We start from the raw sequence: 20,896 nt of genomic DNA, 5'->3' as shown, positions 1-20,896 counted from the left end.
GCACCAAATGTCGTGAAACTTGCAATAAAAACATAAGAGGTACCAACACTTCACACACACGGATGATAAAAAAGAGCGTACAGAGACAGACTGGCTCAGTAGCATGTACTGAAGCTCATATGATCACCATGCTTCTTTCTCTCCTGAACTGGTACCTCAGCCAGTGACAAGCACACAGGTCTCCCAGGTAACAACAAATTCCAATCTGAGAAAATTTTACATCTTTTATATTTTTATTACATTTATTTTCATTACATTTATTCCCTCCCCAGATATGCAAGGAAAGTCACCACATCCTTTGCTTTCTGGATGCTGGAGATCTGCAGTAACATTACTGCAGCAGTTTCCTGATCCTCAGTATCTCACTACACTGCCCCACCCCTGCCCCAAAACTACCTCATGCTTTATGCTTAAATCAAACACCAACACAGGACACTCACATACAACCTGTAAAGACCTTTCTATGGATCAATGGCAGACACAGAAGTGGCCCTGCAGATCGGGCACAAGCGTGCAGCATAAGGAAAGCACTGGACACATGATAGCATGCTCGAAGTAGAGAACAATATTCAAAGAGGAGATACACCCAAGTCCACGGCACCTTGGTTTTTCTTATGCTCCTTGCACAGCTGCATTTAATTATTTTGACCCTTGGGGTTCGCTGGCACCTGGAAGCCGCTTTGGCTGAGCATCTGAATAGATCAGGAAGCCCGTGAAGGTGATGTACTTGCCATGGTTGCTGTAGGCACCATAGCCATCGTGCTGATGGCTGTAGAGCCAAACAGTGTCCCCATATTGCAGAGGCAGCATGATACTCTGGCTCTGCATCTCCCGCCTCTTGGAGTGGTTGTCATCATAGATCATGGCCTGCACCTCATTGTGGTTCTTCATAAGCTTCACTGACATAGTCTTAAAGGGCATTTTGCCAATGGTGAAGGAGAAATAGTATGCACCAGGTATACGACATGAGAAGATGCCAGTGGAGGAATTGAAATCTTTTCCAATGTTCACAAATTCGGTGTCAAATGTGATTGGCTCATGCTGGGTTTGCTTGTCATCTGTGCCCAGGAGACTCTGTGAGCGGGCAACAGAAAATGCAGAGCGAGGATCTTGTTCCCTGTTGGGTTGATCAGATAACACGTGTCGCTGTGAAACTTCACTTTGCTCTCTGGGAAGTTGCTGAATAGTGTAATGGTGTGGCCCCAGCTCTTGGGAGCTAAGAGCATTCTGGAAGAAGCCAGAAGTGTCTGGATAGATTAGGTAGCCATTGAAAGTTGTATAGGGGCCCACATTGCTGTAAAGAGCATATTTGGGATCTCCATGTAAACGCAGCCAAACTGTGTCACCGTAGTCAAGTTGCAGCATGGCACTCTGGCTGGCTACTTTCCGTTCCTTGCGGTGATGTTCATCATACACAATCACTTGCACCTCATTCTTGTTTCTCATCAGCATGACAGACAAGTTTTTCTTTGGGTATTTCCCAACAGTGAAGGAGAAGTAGTAGGCTCCAGGGATCCGACAACGGAACAATCCAGTCTTGGGATCAAAGTCATTGCCAATGTTCACATATACTTTGTCAAAGGTAATGACCATCTCAGAGCTCCCTTCCATGCTGCTGGTTCTGGCCACAGAGAAAGCAGAGCGAAATTCACTACTGGTGTCTGCTGGGAAGCCATCTGTAGGCAGAAAAATCATGCAGCAAAGGAATCCAAAGAGGATCTGAACCTTCAGTGTCATCATTGTATCTGAAAGGAAGAAGAAGCATATTTTAGCAGTAATTCCATTAACTTCCAGTTTATGAGTTGAAACCCAGACTTGATTCTTGCTAAACAGACATGAAGGACTATGTCCAAATATTGAGAAGTTCCCAGTGCATACTCTGATCAGTGTACGGGACCATATCTAACTTCAGATCCCAGCACCATTTTGATATTTTTCTAGAGAGCGCTGGACCTTTTCTCCCTGTACTCACAGGAAGAACAAGAATCTTCTCCTTTGAAAGCCTCGCTATGCTACAGCTTGTCTGCAAAACACTGTGTTGCTCACAATGCAGAGGGATCTCAGCTTGCTGGGGTTTGCCAGAGCTTGCTTTTGTAGTGCTTTTATTCATAAGACCAAGGATGAGACAAAGCCCTACACAGACCCTGTATTATATGACTGAGATACAGCTGAGGGTCAGGGAGAAGACGACATATGCTCTAGAGTTGCCCATGCAGATGCCATCACCTAGCCCTGCACTAGCTGTCTCACAGGATGTGGAAGCTGGAAGCCGAGTAAGTTGGTAGGCCCCGTAATTCAGACAGACTTCACCATGAATCTGTGAAGAGTGTAAAGAAACTAAAAAGGGGAATGTTGTCCTGCTTTCAGCGGGGACAGAGTTAATGTTCTTCTTAGTAGCTGGTTAGGGAAGGAAAGGATGACAATGAAGAAATTGAATGAGATGAAAAAAAGGAAGGAAAAAAGAAATAACAAAAGGTGAGTCTCCCAAAGTATAGAATCCCCGAGAGAGATCTGAAATACCGAAAGCAGGGTAACAACTCCCTATCTGGATAACAGACCAGAGAGAAAAAACTTCCTTGACCCTTGAAAAGAGCGATAAGTTAGGAGATAATAGGATTTTTTCCTTCTAGTTTCTGTAATTTTTTTGGACCAAGGCCAAAAATCATCTATTAGTGCTTTCAGGCTGAAAACAAAACTGTCAGTCATTCCAGTGAGAAGCTTTTCTCTCTGTCACCTCATTGTGCTTATTAAAATATCATTCAGGCTGGGAGGCAACTGCCTGGTTTGCAGTCTGCTCCATCTGTCACCCCAGAACTGGTGCCTTGCCAGCCTGCAAACAATGAATTCACAGACCAGCAGAACAGGAGCAAAACATGCTACTTGTTGGGGGAAGGGGTGAAGACAAATCCTGAATTAGAAAGGATAAAGGGGGAAATATTTGAATCAACTGGGATGGCCGAGTAATAGAAGTAAAGCAGATGTTATCCACATAGCCTGTGAGGCAGCAATGGGATCCTGTTTTGGCAAGATGTGATACCTAGAATCACTCACCAACAGGAATTCAGCTTGACCTACAGTCCCTGCTCTTTCACACTTCGGAATAAAACTGAAGTCTGCAATGCAGCTCTAATAGATATGAAACCAAGAATGAACTAGATTCTCAATTACATGAAAGTGACACACTAACAAAGACAAAATCAAATATCCATCCATGCCCTAATTTTACATTAGATTACTTGTCTCACAAACACCTCAATATTTTCCCCCATGCCCCTGTTTTCCCTGCCTTAGCCTGCTTCTCCTGAGCACATCCATAGACCCCATGGGTTGCACTGAAGGGTGGTGAGAGAACTCACTGGTGTCATGCTGAGGCCACTTTGTATCATATTTGAAAGGTCACGGAGATCAGAAGAGATCTCTGGTGACTGGAGAAAGACAAATGTGCCCATCTTCAGAAAGGACAAGTGAGACCACCCAAGGAACTACAGGCTGACTGGCCAGTTAGCTCCTCACTTTCGTCCCTGGGAAAATCATAGAGTGTTCTTGGAACACATTTCTAGGCAAAGGACAGGACATCATTTAGCATGCGTTGATCAGCTGAGGGTAGATCATGTCTAACCAAACTGATTGCTTTCTTGTGAGAAGAGACCAGTGGATGTCACTTATCTTTTAGCAAGGCTTTTGTTAGGGTCTCCCAGAGCATTCCTGTATCCAAGTTGTGACGTTACAATCTAGATAAGAGGACTAGTAGATGAGTGAGAAACGGGCTGTGTTGTCAGACTTACGGGCTAGTAGTGTTTAATATTTAATTTCAGATGTCCTCTTTAATATTTTTTATCAATGACCTAGAGAAGAAGACAGAATACCCTCTCATCTAGGATGCAGATGATACCAAAACAGAGGGTTTGTCAATACACTTGGAGGCACAGCTACTATTCAGAGGGACTGAGACAGGCTGGAGGAATGGGCTGAAAGGAAATTCAGCAAGGATGAATGCAAATTCCTGTACCTGGGATGGACTGACCCTGTGTGTTTGTACAGGCTGGTGACTAACCGGCTGGGGAGCAGTGCTACTGAAAAGGATCTAGGAGTCCTGGATAACAATAATTTATACTTGAGTTGTTGCTGTGCCCTGCAAGTAATGAAGGCTAACAGCACACTGGGGTGCTTCAGCAGAATGTAGCCAGTAACCACAGGCAGTGATTATTCCCATTTAGCTGGCATTTGAATGACTCCAGAAAAGGGCAGCAGGATCTCCAGCAAGATGAATCAGGTCTGGAGCACCTGCCCTCTGAGGAGAGGCTGATGGCCTGTTTAGCATGGAGACAAGAAAGCTTTGGGGGGAACTAGTAGCAGTCTTCCAGTATCCATGAAAAGGTTACTGAGATGACAGAGCTAGCGTCTTCACTGATGTGCGTGGTGGGAGAATAAGAGAAAATGGTCATAAAATCCAAAGGGAAAAGTTCAGACCAGATATAAGAAAAATAATTTTATGCTGAGGGCAATTAAGGACGGAACGGTTTGCCCAGAGAGACTGTGAAATCTCCATCCTTGGAAGTTTTCAGAACCAGGCCGGATTAAGCTGTTGAGCAACCTGGTGAGCATACAGTGTTGGCCTTGCCTTCAGCAGGAGGTCAGACTAGAGACCTCCTAAGTCATGATTCCTGGTTCTATAACTGATTCCCATAGCTACTGCCTTCTCACAGCTGAAAATTCACTCGCTACTAACTCTAGTGATGACACTTACATGGAACTAACCAGCTAATGGCAGGTCTCACAGACAGACTGTCTTTCATCCAGCAAATTAATTTAAGAAAGCATTTTCAATGGAACTATTAAGGCATTGCTAATTGCCATGCATCTGCTTTCATGCTGTCTTCATTTTACCCCGCTTCGCCATTAAGTTTGTGAGCTCCTCAGGGCAGTCTCTCTTCCCATGTCTGTACAGCACTTGGCTATTGCTGCCATTTACACAACACTAATAGGCCCTAACATCCCACCAAGAACTAAATCCCAAACTGTCACACTGTGAGCTCAGCCTCTGGTTCAGCAGTATTATTTTCGCAGAATGCAGAGTGCTCTATCTAGCATGGCAGGTTCATTTCAGCTTCCAGCTTAGAAAACCAAGCCCTAAAGGCAAACTTACAGGGGCTATTAGTTGTTTCTGATTCATATTCATCCATTGTAATTCCAATGATCACCGTAGCGTGGCTGCAGGGAGAACCAGGATGACTGTGGCATGGCTGCACAAAATGACAGGAAAGGATTTGGCATTTGTGCTTTTAGACACACTAACAAGCCTGGTTCTAAAGCACTGCCTGTGCCCCAGAGCTCACTCAGTGTATCCAGGAGTCAGGGAATACACTGCAAACACACCACTGCTGGCCAAAACCCCACAAAATGACAAAACAGTTTAATAAACTCTGTAGTTAATCTGACCTTATGTTCCTTCAAATGACCACTATCCTTGTTTCTATCCCAAAGCTCATTTATTTGTAATAAGGTCACTTATTAAAGGTTGGATCACTCAGTTACAGTTGCAAAGACTCTCTCTCTGCTGTGGCAGTCTCTTACTTATCAGCTCTTTCCAATAACTTATGGGTAAGTTATTTAAATAAGGCAGTTAATTATGCTGTGTTTCTATTAGCAAGCTGTTTCCTTGACAGCTCCCACTCACCACTTTCAGGACTATTTAGGTTCCCTATCTTTTTAAAATAATTTAGAAAGTATCTAATAACTGCCTCTCATACTAAACCAATCTAAGAATAATTTGCCAATCATTACGAAGACTCAGTTAGCTACAAGGCTGCCATAAACAGAGGCAACTCACAACTCTTGGACTTGAGTATTAGCATAGCAAGTCTGAAAGATAAAGCTTCCAAAATGCTCTGTTACTCCCCCAGCAAATGCTTCTGGTGCCCAATTCTTTTACTGGGATAGCTCTCTTATAGCAGGGAAGAGATAGCACCAGGGACGTGAGTCTGGTCATGGACACTGTGATATCAGCCTTAAGTTCATGCTATGACTGCAGAGTTTTGAGTGAAAGACCCAGGCTGGAGATGAAAAGCAGGTCTTCATCACAGGCCCTTTGTCCCCTACTCTACCACTCCTTATTGTTTTAGCATGACAGAAGTACGCAATGAAGCTAAGCAGACCCAAAGGATAAACAAGGTATGCTACTGCCTTTACACTAGGCAGTACCAACAGAGACAGCAGCCCTCAGGGAAGAAGTCAAGCAACTAATTTTGGAATAGGAGGCACATAATACATGATGGAGCTAAACAGGTCTCAAAGGCACTGACATTAAATTAATGACCTGACGAGGCTAAAATGGTAGTGACTCACATAACAGAACAGAAGTGGCAAATCTTTTTTGAAAATAAAGATGCAGAATTCACCATTTGCATGGACCAGGAAACTTTAATAGCTTCACGCTTGCTGGAGGTGATTTTTCTGTCCTAGAACAGAATCAATCCACCAGTGGAAACACAATTAGCTTTACTCTCCTGCTGAAATCCATGGATTTACAAAAGGACTTTCAATAATAGAAAGGTCACCCCATTCCTAGACTTGCAGGCCAGACCTTCTTGTAAAACTCACAAGGGTTTTCTTTTTATTCCAAAATATTAATGAGCTAGATTCCCTGGTCCTACCTTAGGCAAGAGTCCTTTAATTTCCATGGGAGTTTAACTCAGAAGGTCACTGAAAAAATGAGGTATGAAGCAAAAGTGAAGCAGTGCAGTTGGATTAACTATTAGTAAAAGTTCTTAAAATCCTGTAAGCTGTAAGAGCAAAGCTCTGTTCTTCCTAGTTCTCACTCTAATATTTAAGGTCATCTGCAAATGTTTCAATTATTTGAATCAGTGAAAGCCTGTGTAATGAACAGCTGTCTCAGACTATAGTTAGCAAGGTAATTTTTTTCCCAGTTACCACATACTGTCTGTTCCACTCATCCAATACAGATTAAAAGCATCAGATAATGATGCAAATGCATCAATTCTCCAACATCAAGAAGAAATTAATTGTAGCAGATCCTCAAAAGCAAAATCTGTATAAAAAGTACTGTGTGACAAAATAAGGATTCACTTATGGCTTCAGTCTTCCTCTGCTTTTGATGCATGTGGTTTTTTGAACTCTGGAACAACCCTGAGAGGCACAAAATTTTCTGAAGTGTAGAATCATAGAATCGTTTGGGTTGGAAAAGACCTTTAAGATCGAGTCCAACTATTAACCTAGCATTCAGGATGCTTTTTGGAAACTATAAGCCACACCTTGAATGACAGAACTGTATGGCATTAATATAGAAAGTACTTAATTTTAAATGTTTCCTTGAGTCAAGGGAGTCCTTTAACATAATAAACCAGCTTCTGTGTACTCAAAGATCTGTGGAGAGACAAAAAATCTTTTGAAGTGCCTTAGCTCCAGCCATACTCAGGAAAAGAAAATTAAGAGACTGTATTTTGGCATAAACCTCTGACGTTAGCCTGCCCTTCAGATTATTAATTAAATGTGCTATATTTCAACTGAAGCCCTAAACTCTTATTTAAGATAAAATTATGATATACAAGATGAACTATATTCACTGATCAAAATGGAAACATGATAGTAGTAACATTAAGATTTTTCTTCCTATAACAGCACTGAAGGAAATTTGTTATACACATTTGAAGTGCCAGGGTGACAACTGTGTCTTTTGTTTTGGCTACTGTGTATATTTTAAAATATATTCATTTAGACAGAGAAAGTGGTGTTTTAGTAGAGAAGATGGTTGAATAAACCCTATGTTAGAGCAAGGAGTTATTCTAACAGACTTAATGCTTTAAAATGTAATATAATATCTTTTTACATCCTTTTCTAAGTGAACAAATTACACAAATCCAACTGTTTACTACATACACACTCAAGCAAACAAGACTAAAAACTGTAAAGCAAGGAACCTACTCTAATACTGATCAGAAGCGGAAGAACAGAAAACATTGTGAGAACATTTGAGTCTAAACTGTAGTTCATAAAATGTGTTGAATGCTATGAAGCTGATCTGCGCATGCAGTTAAAACAAACTGCTGATGAGCTGCCACTGAAATCACACCAGCAGTAAGTAGTGAAAAAAACTGGCCAATGCTGGGAATGAGTTCAGTGATGAATGGTTTCTGGGAAAGCGTAGGCCAGAGAAGACTGGAAGCCACGGCCTGAGAAAGCCTGAAGTCTGCTGCTGTACAGTGTTTATTAAACACTGCTACCTTTAGACATAAAACACTAAGACCATTTCAACAGTAGGAATTTTTGCATGGATCCTGTTAAGAGTTACAGTAATGCCAGAGTTAAACCATCTCTTTTCCCACCCCCAAACCTAATTTCCTTTTTAGCCTGGTTTATGTGTGCATTTCTTTCTTCTGGTGCACGCAAAAAGATGCTGAGCCTGTGGAACAAGGCTTTGTTGAAGCATCCCGACTCCCCAGGAGGAACCGGATTGCTGCACCAGAAGGCAGATCACACTGGCATAAAGGATTAACAGAGACAGCCTGGCCTGGAATACCAGGAGGTATTTTTATAGGTAAAAGCAAGTAACTGACACTTTGGCAGCACATGCCATAAAGATCTCAGTTAAGAGAGAGAGAGAGGAAGGCCCCAAAAGGCAGGCTGGCCAGTGCCAAAGCTAGCTCTAAAGAGACGGAAAGGGACAGAGACCTCCGAAAATGGAGTAGAGGGCAATTTCATTGTTCCAGGTGGCTGGGCTGGAAGCCATGTGGTGGGAGGACTGGGGGTTTTTTTCACTTTGCCTGTGGAGGTAAAACCATATGAAGCACAGGGACAATGCCAGACGGACTGCCCCAGCAACAGACCTACTGGAGTGACTGACACTTATGAGGAAGAATGCTGAGCACAAGCAACACAATTCAGGCTATTTCAAGGAAAAATGGGAAATTATTATTTAAAAATGAACAAGACTTAGTTACAGAGATTATTTTATTTTAAACTCCTCACCTGGCTTAAGATATTTAAACCATGGTAGTCTGCTGAATTGCACATTGCTGTACTCTGTAGAAGAGCTTTTAAAAGATGCTTACAGTCTAGAAGACATAGGATAGGGCATATAGGTAATAACAAGCAAATGTAGCATAAGATTTCTGACTTTTACTATGATAAGTATGGGAAAAAAACAAAACACTGCAGGATTAAAGGTGTTAAAATGAAAGCATCAGCAAATAAGATGGTTCCATTTCATCCTTTGAGCAGCTGGAGTCAACAAGCAAGATCCAGTTACTACGACAGCAGTGCTAAAGGAGAATCTGAAGAGGAAGGTAATGGCTATACAGATCATGAGAGACTCTCCTAAGAGGCAATGAGGGAGAAAGTTTAGAAGTGTTTGCAGAATACATTTCTGGGTTAGGGAGAAAAACTGGGAACCTAAGGAAGACACAGATGGGCTCAGCATCACAGACTACTCTTGTAATTTTTCTCTTTTAGTAGGAGTTTGGGCAGGAAAAAGAAGAATGGTTTTCCCAAGAACTATGAAGCATGGGGACTGTAAAGGGTTGATAAAGAATGAAAAGGCTGTTTAGACAGCCCCACTGAACACAAGCTTGTTCTTAGGTTTTCCTGAAGTGGTGGTGTAGTTCACATCCTTAGGGGCTTTTTTATTTTTAAAAATATCTCTGCATTATAATCATTAGGGTAAAAAAAGCTTTGAATGACAAAGTGGAATCACTAGGTGGGCGGAATGACACTAGAACCAGTACTCTAGAACCAACTCAGATTCTAACCCCTTTATTCTTTCAATTTTATTGTTACATACCATGGCCCAGTTTTTCTACCCCACTTCCTTCCAGTGAAGGAAAGTTTAGTTCTTGGGATACTGCCCACTCCTTCTGTTAACAAATGAAAGTCCGTCAACAGTTCAGAGACTATACATAGGTATTTACAGTATTTACTATAGGTAGGTATCTACAGTGCAGGTAACCATTGATTTTTTTAAACCACACTTTCCTCTATGCAGCTAAGCAGCAGTTTCCTTCAATGCAGCTGAACGAAAATTTTCATCCTCCAACCATGCAGACCAGAAGAGGAAGTTCCTATGCTGGTCTCAGAGTTGATGCCCTATTTGTCAATTTTCTTTCAATCCTTAGTTGTAACAAATACTTACAGACATTAAAGGAAATTTCGTCGGGATGAGAGTAAGTGTTCCAGCTAAACACAGGCTGTACTGGCCTTCCTTCCTGTTCCATACTGCTACTTTCATTCACATGCCCAGCTGTCCAGCAGACCTGTCAGGTACAGCTCAACAGTTGGGGAAAATCTCACAATGATCCTTTGATGTTCTCCTCTTGTTCTCTCATTAGGAATGAAAACAATTGTTAATAGTAGGTTTATTTGTCCAGGAACTAATAGGAACCCGTGGAACCTGACACCTATAAAGCTGCACTAAATAGGGAAGTTATTTTAACTCTATACATTACAGGAATTACAACTTTTGTGTTACACCTTCCTGTTGAAGACTGTTGTACATGAGATTGTGAAGACAGTATAAGAGATATTGGAACCTGTGGTGTACTCTCAATGTTTATTTATTGTTGTATCTATAATGGTTTTATGTCCTCAGTTTCCTTCTTGTGAGTCTGTGCTCCTGCACTGTGCATCAGCCAGTATCTAACTTCAACTGCTATGTAAGGTCCTAACAAAAAATAGAAAAAGTTTTAGATTTTTCTTGTCTCTTTTCTTCTCTAGCTGCACAGCCACACCTTCTCTTTCTCTCTCACTTGAGTGGGCACATAATTCTCATTTTTCCTGGAATTCTGTGCCTGCAGTTGTTGCTTCCAACCTGTTCCCCCACTCACTGGAATGCTGCCCTCCAGTCATTGCTCTAAGACCTGCAACATCACCCACCTGGGTAAAAACTAGAGGGAATATGCTGGTTCTTGCTTGTTGATCATTGAATCACAAGTTTAGATGAGCCTGCGGAGTCCAGTAGTCGCCCCCAAAGGGTAATTAATGGATAGCTGAGTGCCAGCTGGGATAACATGCAACGACAAAAGCATTTTTGTTTCCTAGTCATGTCTGAGCTCACTGACTGCTGAGCATTGATTTAGCGATACAACCAAAGATGTCCACAAGTTGGGTAACTCTGGTCCCCCTCTTGATTACCTGCAGTTAACTGAAATTTTCAGGAAGGATAAGATTCAGTTCCCTTTGCTGGATACATCAACTTGTAACACTGTTTCATGAATGGAAGCATAATTGCTTTGCTCTTTTTATCCATCAAAGACTGCACTATACAACTTTGAGAAAATGTCACATGCTATTGACTGGTATTTTCTGACAGCAGACTGCAAATCCATCTGAAAAAACTCTGTCTGTACCGGGGCATTTGTCTTCAGGAATGTTGCTTTCCTTGGTAGTTTTTTTCTTGTCTTGACAGGTAAGGCAGGAAAGCATGCTGTCTTTTAACATCTGCCATCCCACTCAGCCAAAACATCATTCATTTCTTTTCATGTCCTGCTGTTTCATTACTGTGAAGATACTCAGAGAACACTGTGAATTGCACTGCAGTGCTGCTCTTTACTTCCAACATGCTGCAACATCTCAATCTGGAAATTCACTGAGCTCTACTTTAGTGATGAAGGTGATACAAGCATTAAGAACCATGTATCTTCCATCTCTGCTCTGGCATCTTCCTTTCTGCTCCTCCTCCTGCTGGGTCAGGACACAGGCCTGGAGCTGGAGAACTGAGAAGAAACAAGCACCATGCACTCAGCACCAAAACAGAGGCCAGTATTATTCCAGAATGAAAACTCTGCTCTGACAAACTCTGTTTGGGGAAAGGGAGGTGCCAGTCAAAGTCCACATATGCTAATGAGTCTTTTTTCCAGTCCTGTTAATTGTCTGACGTGACAATCCTGTTGCTTTCACACCCAGTGCATTGGTAGACAGCTCAAGAAACAAAAATTTAAAAAATAATAATTGCATGTGACTACTCCCCACTTTTGTCACTAGACAGTCTCTTGAGACCCAGTCTTCCCTTGGGTGGTACAGCAGTTCTTGATTAACAATGACATTCTGCAATATACATGGTGCTCTTCAGTATCAGTTGCTTTTAATGCATCAGGTTTATCAAATTCTTGGCCCAGTAGCATTCTTTCATGTCTACAGATACACAGCTAAAAGTAGCAAAGTAAATTAGCAAAGTCAGTCATTGTCATGTTCGTTAATACTGACCCTTCACAATCAGCAATGTGCAGTTCCCCATTTCCAGTGGTCTTTTCTGCCAAATCCCTTGTAATGAGACCTCTCTGAAGAATCCCTATAGGCAGCTGGAACCTGGGCCCTTCCAACTATTTCTCCGAATGCTATAGCTGGTGCAAACAAGACATCCCAAAGCTGTGAATTGATAGCTGTTATCTTCACGAAAATGTCAGTTTCTGCTTCCACTTTTTAAACTCTGAGTATATTTTGGGCCATGCATTTAATCAACTTGTCATCTTCTTCAACAGGGAGCTATGAAGGCCCACCCTTAAAACCCATACAAGTAAAGTTTTTACAATTGTGCCTTTTAACTTTGATTTTTCTGTGACAATCTGACACAGAGGTGCTGCTGCCCGCAAGGCAGAGTCTACTGCCCTGGCTGGAGGGACAGACAGAAACATTTGCTGAACACTTTCCTCAATACACACATTGTTTTTCAAAGTCTTCCCATACCTGCTTTCTGGTTTTATATTGTTTCCAGTATTTAAAAAACAGCAATCCCCTCATGATGACAGCAGAATTGCTTGTGTGACTTATTCTGTAAAACTCCATCTGCACTGGGAAGCTGTTGGTAAAAGGCTTTGGCATTACCATTAAAAAGCGCTGCTGGACACTGCTGTTTACTCATCAGTTCCTCATTCACAGTGAGAATGTGCTTAGAGCCTGTCAAGTGTTCACAGATTCCACACTCATCTGCGTGACCAGCCAGATTCCTCCTAGGCAAAATTGCCTTTGACAGCTTGAAGCTGCTGCCTCTGATTTTTGCTTATAGGAAAAGAATTTTACTAAAATACTAAAACAACGATTGCAGCAATCCACTGGCAGCTTTTACGTAACTTTTAGACCCTAACTGGACAAATTAAAAAAGAAAAAAAAATAGCATGCAGGATATGGCTGCTCTGAACACTGTTATGCAGATGCTTTATTTAAAGCAGGATATTGTTACATTGCATTAAATATGCAGATCATACTGACAGAAGTATCATTTGCAATAGCCCACACAATTTCCTCACAATTGCACTGAGAAATTTCAGCCATGCACCCCTAAACCCAAATGTACACATTCAATATGTTCCCTCTACTCAAATTCTTTCAGTCCCCTACCTTCCTTCTAGCTACTTCTGTCTAACACCTTTCCTTCTCAAGACAATTATCAACAGCTTCCAACAGATTACCATCTGCGGAACCCCCTCCAGCATGTTCAATAGTTTTCTGCCCAGCCTCTCAGATTTCCTCCCAAGCTTCCTAGAGAACAACCCCTCCACCTTGTTGCCTCCTCCCACCAGTAAAAAGGAGATTTTTTTACAGCAGCTATCCTTTGCTTTATCTCCTTCCAGAACCACCTTGTTCCAAAGCTGAACCTCCTTTAGCACTGGGTCACAGAAAGCCTTCTTTTGGGTACTCTTTCTGTCTCTCAAATAATGACTGGGTTTCATATACTCATATGAGATGCAAAGAAAGCAAAGGGAAGGATGGAAGAAGAAGCAATGAAATAAACTCAGGCAAAGTAATACAAGCTAATGTGAAGCACTGGTCAGTCCTTGGGTGGAAAGGATATGAATTTACTTTGAAATACCTGGAGCATCAAGTGACTGGCTTTCTAAGCAAATCATAATTTTTCCCAAAGTATCCAAGCAGCAGTAGAAGAAGGGAACAGCAGGAAAATCAATCAGAGCTTATATAGTGTCAGTTTGTGCTCACATGTCCCAGAGTAAATCAAAATATGAGGATTTCCATCAATTTATGGATCATTCTAGTGTAAGAGTGTTTAAATGACACCAGATTATAATGCTAATATGTTACAGTTCACTGAACAACAGCTGCATGAAAACAGCCTTCTAAAAAGTGCAGTCTAATTCTTCATTTTCTCCTTGTCTTGTTGATTCAACACAGATTTTTTTCCAGCAGTTGCTTTGCAGCTTTTCAGTCCCAGAGAGTACCTGTTTTCATAGAAAAAATTCCCTATTGCCTGGTTAGTATAAAAAACACTACTCCTCCCAGTGTGTCTTTAACTTCTCTAAGAGCTTTTCTTTTTGTCTGAGCGGAAAGGTCTAAAGCCTGGGGGGAGAGGAAAATCTTTCTCCCTTTAAAGGATTAAAAAATTCTTTGGCTGGGCTCAAAACATGTTCTATTCAGGATCTTATGTGCATCACTCCACTGCAGCATCCAAAAGAGACGATCATTGCTCTCTTATTTCTTTCTACCTATCTCCTCAAAGAGATCTAGGGGTTTTTTTACCATGCACAGGGGACTGTCTGTTCCATTTACATTAAGCAATATACATCAAACCATGAATACTACAGGACCTAGATTTTCTTTTCCTGGAGAAATGCCTTAAAAGATCAGTTGTAGAACTGTATTTTATTTGTATTCCGAAATCCAGTATTTTACTTCATTTTATCTCTAAAAAAGCATTTTTGGACTATGGCCTTTCATTCAAGGAGTAAAATACTAGAAGAGTTTGTATTTTCAGTTCAGACCATTTTGGTTACTGCTGATCCTCATCCATTTTTCTTCCATATCATTGTTTACAGCATTCATAGTCTCAGTCAAGCATCTAATCCAGGGAATTCAGAATGTCCCATTCCCTATGTCTTCTCCAAAAAGAGAGACCTCTTTTAACTGTCTTCTGGTAAGTTCTTATTTTTCTTTCAGGCTCTTTTCAGAAAGAGCTGCAGTGTTCTTAGGGCTGTGCTATCCTTGGATATCAGACAAACATCAGAACAGGGTCAGCAGGCAGCTTTTATTTCATTTGCATGAAATGAGCACGCTGCCTTCATAAAATGATAGAAGAATGGTCCAGAAGAGAACTTAAGATGTCAGATTGTCCAAGGTGCTTTTCCATGATAGGATCACTAGCCTAATTTCATTCTTCACAGACACTAGCTTAATTTCATTCTTCACAGATAACTAATTTGTTCTTAAAATGGAGTCTCTTCACAACACCCTGAGACCAAATATCCAACAGTTTTTATTATCCTAGGTCCTAGAAAATTATTCCTGCAGTCTAAAATAATCTTTCTTTCTGCTACTTGTTGCTTTCTGCTGCATCCACCATCAGTCCAAAGAAAAGATCATTCCCTCCTCTATTTTGTATCTGAAGATAATATTCCCCTGCCAGCTTTCTGGTCTTCGGGCTAAATAATTTCAGTTATTTTAAACTGTCTTGCAGGTCAAATTTTTCTGTCCTGTGATGAGTCCTGCTGCCCTTCTCTAGACTCTTTCTGATTGAATCGCACCTGTCTCAAAGTGTAATAACAAAATTTTGTATAGCCTGCAAGCTGAGGCTTTAGCAATACTGAACAGAGCAGGAGGATTGTTTCATATGTCTTCCAGGCTATGTGTCTTTTATATATCTGAGCAAGATGTTTGTCTTCATTTGCAACAGCATGACATTGACTCATGTTCAGCTTGTGATCTATCATAACATTCAGATTCTTTTCTGCAGAGTAGCAATCTAGTCATTTACTTTTATCTTATGCTTATGCAGTTGATTATTCCTACCTTATTGTAGTACCTTACATTTATCCCTACTGCATTTCATCCAGTTCTTTCCCTAGCAGTTCTTCCAATTTGTTGGAATATTTTTGAATTCTAATATTCTCCTCCAGCATATTTCAAGCTTCACAGTTTTATGTCCCTGACAAATGTGATACACCCAATCTTTATATTACCATCCAGGTCATCTAAGAAAACACTGAACAAAAGCAGATCCAGGACACACTGACACAGCTATCATATCAGTTTTAAGCAGCTTGTGGCCTCTCTGAAGGACTGGCACAGGCTAAAAGCACACAGATTATGAGGCATGATTAAAGAACCTACCGTTCAGAAAATCATGCTTACCCAGTTATAGCCTTCTTCACCTGCTATGCCCTGTGCTTCACCAAAGCAAATATTTAAATTAACGTGCAGCCACGATCAGGAATCTCAACTTTTACTTACAAAAATCCAAATCTCTCACTCTTATGCCACAAATATCTTTTAATATGTAAAATGAACAAAAGCCAATTCTGATAGAACCTGCTGGAATACTGAAACAATGAATAGGAAAAATGTGCCCAGCTCTCTTCATAGACTTAGGGATATATTAGAAATGTCATAATTTATCACATTCACTGTAGTTACACCACAACACATGCTGGAAGAGATGCAACAACGCAGCTAGTTGATTTCAACGGACCAAATATTTTCTTTGCATCTGCCCTTGACCAAAGGACTACAGGTTCCTTTCCTTGGAGATCAGGCACCAGCCGTGGTGGTCACAAGCAGGCACACAGCAGACAGTAAGCCTTTGTGTACACAGGAATACTGACAACAGTGGCTTGACTCTGTCATCTGGCACTGGCTCTCATTCCAGTACCAGTCTCCCCAGATTCCTTAAGCCAATAGGGACAGTTTTCCTGGCACTGTGGCTGAGGCGCTGGCACAGCAGAAAACATGCATGGGGTGAATTGACCAGCTGGGGGGTGAAGAGGGAGAAATAGGACTTTATGAATTTGTACTGTTTCCCAATGGAGCCCTTGTAATCATTTGTTAGCCTCTGGAGTAGCCAATTATTGCTTGCTCTGTGATCATCCCCTGATTCTGGCTATGTTACCTCTGCTGGAAACCTCAGACCTTTGATCAGATGCAGCGGGAATTCCTCCTTTGTACTCTAACATGTCTGGAGGAAGGATGCAACTAGAGAGAGACCTTGCGGGAAAAGAAAGCACTCGGGGAGACAAGGGATTGACAAGAGAGCCAGCAGCACAGCAATTGTGTATTACTGTCTTACCTCATTTGAGCATCAGGCAAATTTCCTTTCCTGGAACAGGGGCAAAGGGAAAGGGAAAGGAAAGCTGAAAGGAAAAACAAAGTCCTGACTTTACTTCAGCTTGGGTCTGCTGGGTAATTTGACCTACACTAAATTTCTGGGTGTCAATCAAGAAAAGCCAAAGCTTTTAATCTCTGCTGGATGAAAATCGGAGCCAGTCTTTCAAATATCGTATGATGAATGATCAAATTGCCAAGCCTTAATGTGTCTTCCAAGATGGCACAAAGATCCTTATCCCCACAGACAGTCAGTAAGCTGTAATTCTAAGGCAAGTGGAACATAATTTTCCTTAAATTGTGCACCTTGGAGAGGAACATACACTCCATATTTGGGGCATTTAAAAGGATGGGTGAATGGAAGAGTTCAGGAGTAAACTCTACCAAATCCTAACATCTGACCTCAGGTGCTGGTAAAAAAAGCCCTAGACTTCAGCATTTTTAAGACTCTAGCAATTTTAAGCTCTATTTTTTGCTCTATTCTCTTGCCTTAGAGTCAATGTAAAGATGAGTATCTCTTGGGGGGAGACGCTTCTCAGCTGAAAATATTATATTCTCAGAGGTACTCTCCACCATGGAAATCTACTGTCACTATCAGATTATTTCATTTCAATGCTCTCTGACTATAACTAACCATAAGAATGTGGAAATTGTAGTGGAATGACAGTGATCACTTGCAGGCTCACTTCATGTGCACTTTCCACTAGCACTGTCCTCTTTTACTTTTGGTCTTCATGTCATCGGGTGCTGTGCACAGAAGGTTAAAACTATCTTGGCTCTTTACACCTTAGACATACAGTGTTTCTCTGTGTGCCTGTGTTCATCTGGATTACTATTTGATACAAAAGCGAGTGTTCTAAGAATGGTGATCAACAGTCAGCCTTGCTGCTGTTTGGAAATATGTCTATTATCAAAATGAAGAATATAAAAGCTATCATACACCTACTTGACAATAGGTCACAGTACAGTTACCCTGTATTTCCGCAAGTATATCTGCTGCCGTTGTGGGTCCACCCAGCCTCCTGTATTTGGAAAATATGAATGGTTGTCAATGAGCACTCTCTGGAGAGCACAGCACAATGGACAGATGATCACACTAGTAAAACATAAATAACAACAAATGGGATTCCAAGTTTTGCTGCCAAATCTCTGGTTCCAATGTATTTCATTTCTGCATCTGTTTATTCATCTACAAAACAGCAAACGTCTATGACACTGACAAATTTTCAAATTTAAATCAATTCCATGTGGAAGCCATAGGTTATCCATTACGGAGACCAAACATACTTTGAAAGTGTTGCTTCTTCCAAATGGAAAATATGAAACATGTTTGTAGAGCCTAGTCCGCTAACTGTTCAGTACTCTAAATTATGACTTTTTAGAGGGAAGGAGAAGGAATGTAGAGGGTAATGCTGCCGTACTGGGAATCCTCTTTCTTCCTTGACATATCTTTTACTGCTATAAATTAACCCTTAAGAATGGCTAGAAAAGCAAACAGTTGCCATATGCCTAGACAGGGTTGCAGCCTCATTGACAAAGTATTTCAAAGTCTTGTTACACATCATGTCCCTGGAGAAGAGAAACTGCAGAAGGTTGCAATAGCATCAGAATGAATAATTGAAGCATGGCTCATTCAGTATGTGCATAAACTGAAGGGTCACAATGCTGCCTTCTAGTCAGCCGGCAGCGCAGGAACTCACCGAGTGTCTGCAAGAAACATCATTGAGAGACGCTGACCCACTTCCCTGGGAGATTTTAGGGAGCGGGTTGAGATGACTGTGGGGTTGCTAAGTACACAAAGAAGGATTAAACTAGATCATCTGACATAAAATTGTACATTACAGAATCAATTGCACACGTTGCTCTTGGGAGAGCCCTTGGGACGCAGTTCCCCCAGCAAACTGAAGTAGAGATCCATGCGAGGTTAATGCCATTTCCCACCTGAAAAACTGCCCCTGCGGGAATTTTCCAGGACGCCCTTTCTCCCGGCCAGCCCTGGGAGGCTCTCTGACCTCGGCTCCACGTGAAGCGGGTCAGAATGTCATACCGTGCCCTTTCTCACATCGACTCCAGTTATTCAATACTGGAAGCAAAAGAGGCGAGGGAGGGTCGCTCGGCCATTCCTCGCTGCTGTCCGGCCTCTCGCGGGGAACGGAGGGGGAGCGCAGCCCGCCCGGGCGGCCGTCGGCGCCCTGCCCGCCGTCCCGAGGGCCGGGGGCTCGGACACCGCGGCGTGCCCGAGCGCCCGCCCTCCCAGGATCCGCGGCCGCCGCCGCCAGAGCCCCGACGGCCCCTCAGCCGCCGCCCGGGCACCGCTCCGTACCGACGGCCCCCCGCTCCAGCCGCCGCTGGGGCCGGGCCCACCCTCGGCTCCCCCTCCCATCGCCCCGTCCGGCCGAGGAATCCCAGTGCTGGCCCCCGGCCCTTCAGGTGCAGCCCGGCCCCGCCGGCAGCGGCTCCCCCGGCACGGTACCTGCGGCCGCCCCGCGGTGGCGGCTCCGCGGCGGCGGCTGGCGGCCGTTGGCGGCGGTTGGCGGCCGTTGGCGGCGCGGGGCCGTTCGCGGGGCCGCGGCGCTGCCTGCGCACTGACAGCTCGGGAGCCGCGGCGGCGGCGGGGGCCGGTGCTGGGGAGGGGGCTCCGGCACCCGGGGCTCCGGCGCCGAATCAGTGACGGGAGGAGGGCCCGGGGGCGGGCGGGAGAGGGGAAGGGGAGGGGGGCTGCGGGGCGGCGGGGCTGGGAGCCCCTGTTACAGCCGGCGGCAGGTCGGCCTCCGGGAGGCGACGGCGACGGCGGGCGGGGGACGAGTGGCAGCGCCGGCACGGGAAGGGGCGCCGGGGCGATGCGGCGGGGCGAGAAAGCCGGGCCGGCCCCCCCGCTGCCTTCCCGGGAGGGGAGCGCGCTGGAAACCGGCGCCGCGGGATCGTGCACCAGCCGTTCACCGCAGCAGCGCCTGCGGCGGCAGAGCGGGGCCCGGGGAGCGCCCGGCGCCGCCCCCCTCCCGGGGCAGGCCGCGGCGGGGCAGCGGGCGGCGGGAGCGGGCAGGCCGCGGCGGGCGGCGGGGCAGAGCGCAGTCCCCTCCGGTCCCTGGCGAAGCGCCCCCCGGGGCAGCGCGCCCGCCCCGGCGGCCCTCGGGCAGGCGGGTGACGGAGAGGCAACCTCGGGGGAAACGACAGTGCTGTGTTTTTGGTTCATGTCTGACCTTCTGCTCCGGAGACGTGTGAGTCCAAAACCTTCTTTACAGACCGTCTGTGTTACTGGGTCCGGCAAAGGCTCGCATCTCTCTCCAGAAGGCTTGGCTTGCCTTAGATCATCAAGGATCAACAAGGCTGCTACTTGCTCCTTTGAAGGTCAGCATTGATTTTTGCTGACAGCAAAACAGCAGGCTTTTCAGGTTACTGCTCTATGTTTAAGAGCACATTTGGGGTTTTGAAAAGCATGTTTATTGTTAGCCCTGTAAAATCTAATGTTGACTTTGAGAGTGATGTTAAGATCTGAATGTTTAAAAGAAGTACTAGCTCTCCAGCACCAAAGGTCTTTCACTCTCCTATAACCACCTACTACGGAAGAAATCTGGATGCTAGTGTATTCCTCTCAGTACTGATGGGGCACCTGGTAATGCTTCTCCTCGAGGATGGTCCAGCCTTCATTGCCTTGTGTTGGCATGCTCTGCTTTCCAACCCCCACCTCCACTCACCACTCACCACCGGGGCTTTCCCCTGTTGCAGCAAGCACTGGACACATTCGGATCAGTTTTCACACTTTCCACTCCGCTCCCTTCCTCATGGAGTGTCAGGTGCACCCTTGTACCATCCCCACAACAGAAAGCAAAAGAAGGGGTGTGGG

At 43.8% G+C, this 20,896-nt stretch overlaps 1 protein-coding gene across 3 annotated transcripts; it reads right to left on the bottom strand.

Annotated features, from left to right (window-relative positions):
* Window positions 1-219: 219 nt before the first annotated feature.
* Window positions 220-20,368, bottom strand: C1QTNF4 (C1q and TNF related 4). 3 transcript variants are annotated; one of them, XM_027793247.2, is made up of 2 exons: window positions 20,253-20,368; window positions 220-1,745 (listed from the first exon to the last, which is right to left on the bottom strand). In XM_027793247.2, the coding sequence occupies exon 2, from the start codon at window positions 1,738-1,740 to the stop codon at window positions 640-642; it is 1,101 nt and encodes a 366-aa protein (XP_027649048.1). In that variant the 5' UTR covers window positions 1,741-1,745; window positions 20,253-20,368; the 3' UTR covers window positions 220-639. The 3 variants fall into 3 exon arrangements, with proteins under 3 accessions (XP_027649048.1, XP_055652360.1, XP_027649051.1); XM_055796385.1 differs by lacking the exon at window positions 20,253-20,368 and adding an exon at window positions 19,526-19,749; XM_027793250.2 differs by lacking the exon at window positions 20,253-20,368 and adding an exon at window positions 17,018-17,366.
* Between the last annotated feature and the right edge of the window lie 528 nt (window positions 20,369-20,896).

This window comes from Falco peregrinus, chromosome 1, assembly GCF_023634155.1.
Source record: "Falco peregrinus isolate bFalPer1 chromosome 1, bFalPer1.pri, whole genome shotgun sequence".
Taxonomy (NCBI): Eukaryota; Metazoa; Chordata; class Aves; order Falconiformes; family Falconidae; genus Falco; species Falco peregrinus.
Note: the sequence above shows the minus strand (reverse complement) of the source record. Positions and strands in the feature narration are given on the sequence as shown.

What these genes read in the sequence shown, in the direction of transcription:
- C1QTNF4 (XM_027793247.2), bottom strand. Translation starts at nt 1,740, where the DNA reads ATGATGACACTGAAGGTTCAGATCCTCTTTGGATTCCTTTGCTGCATG.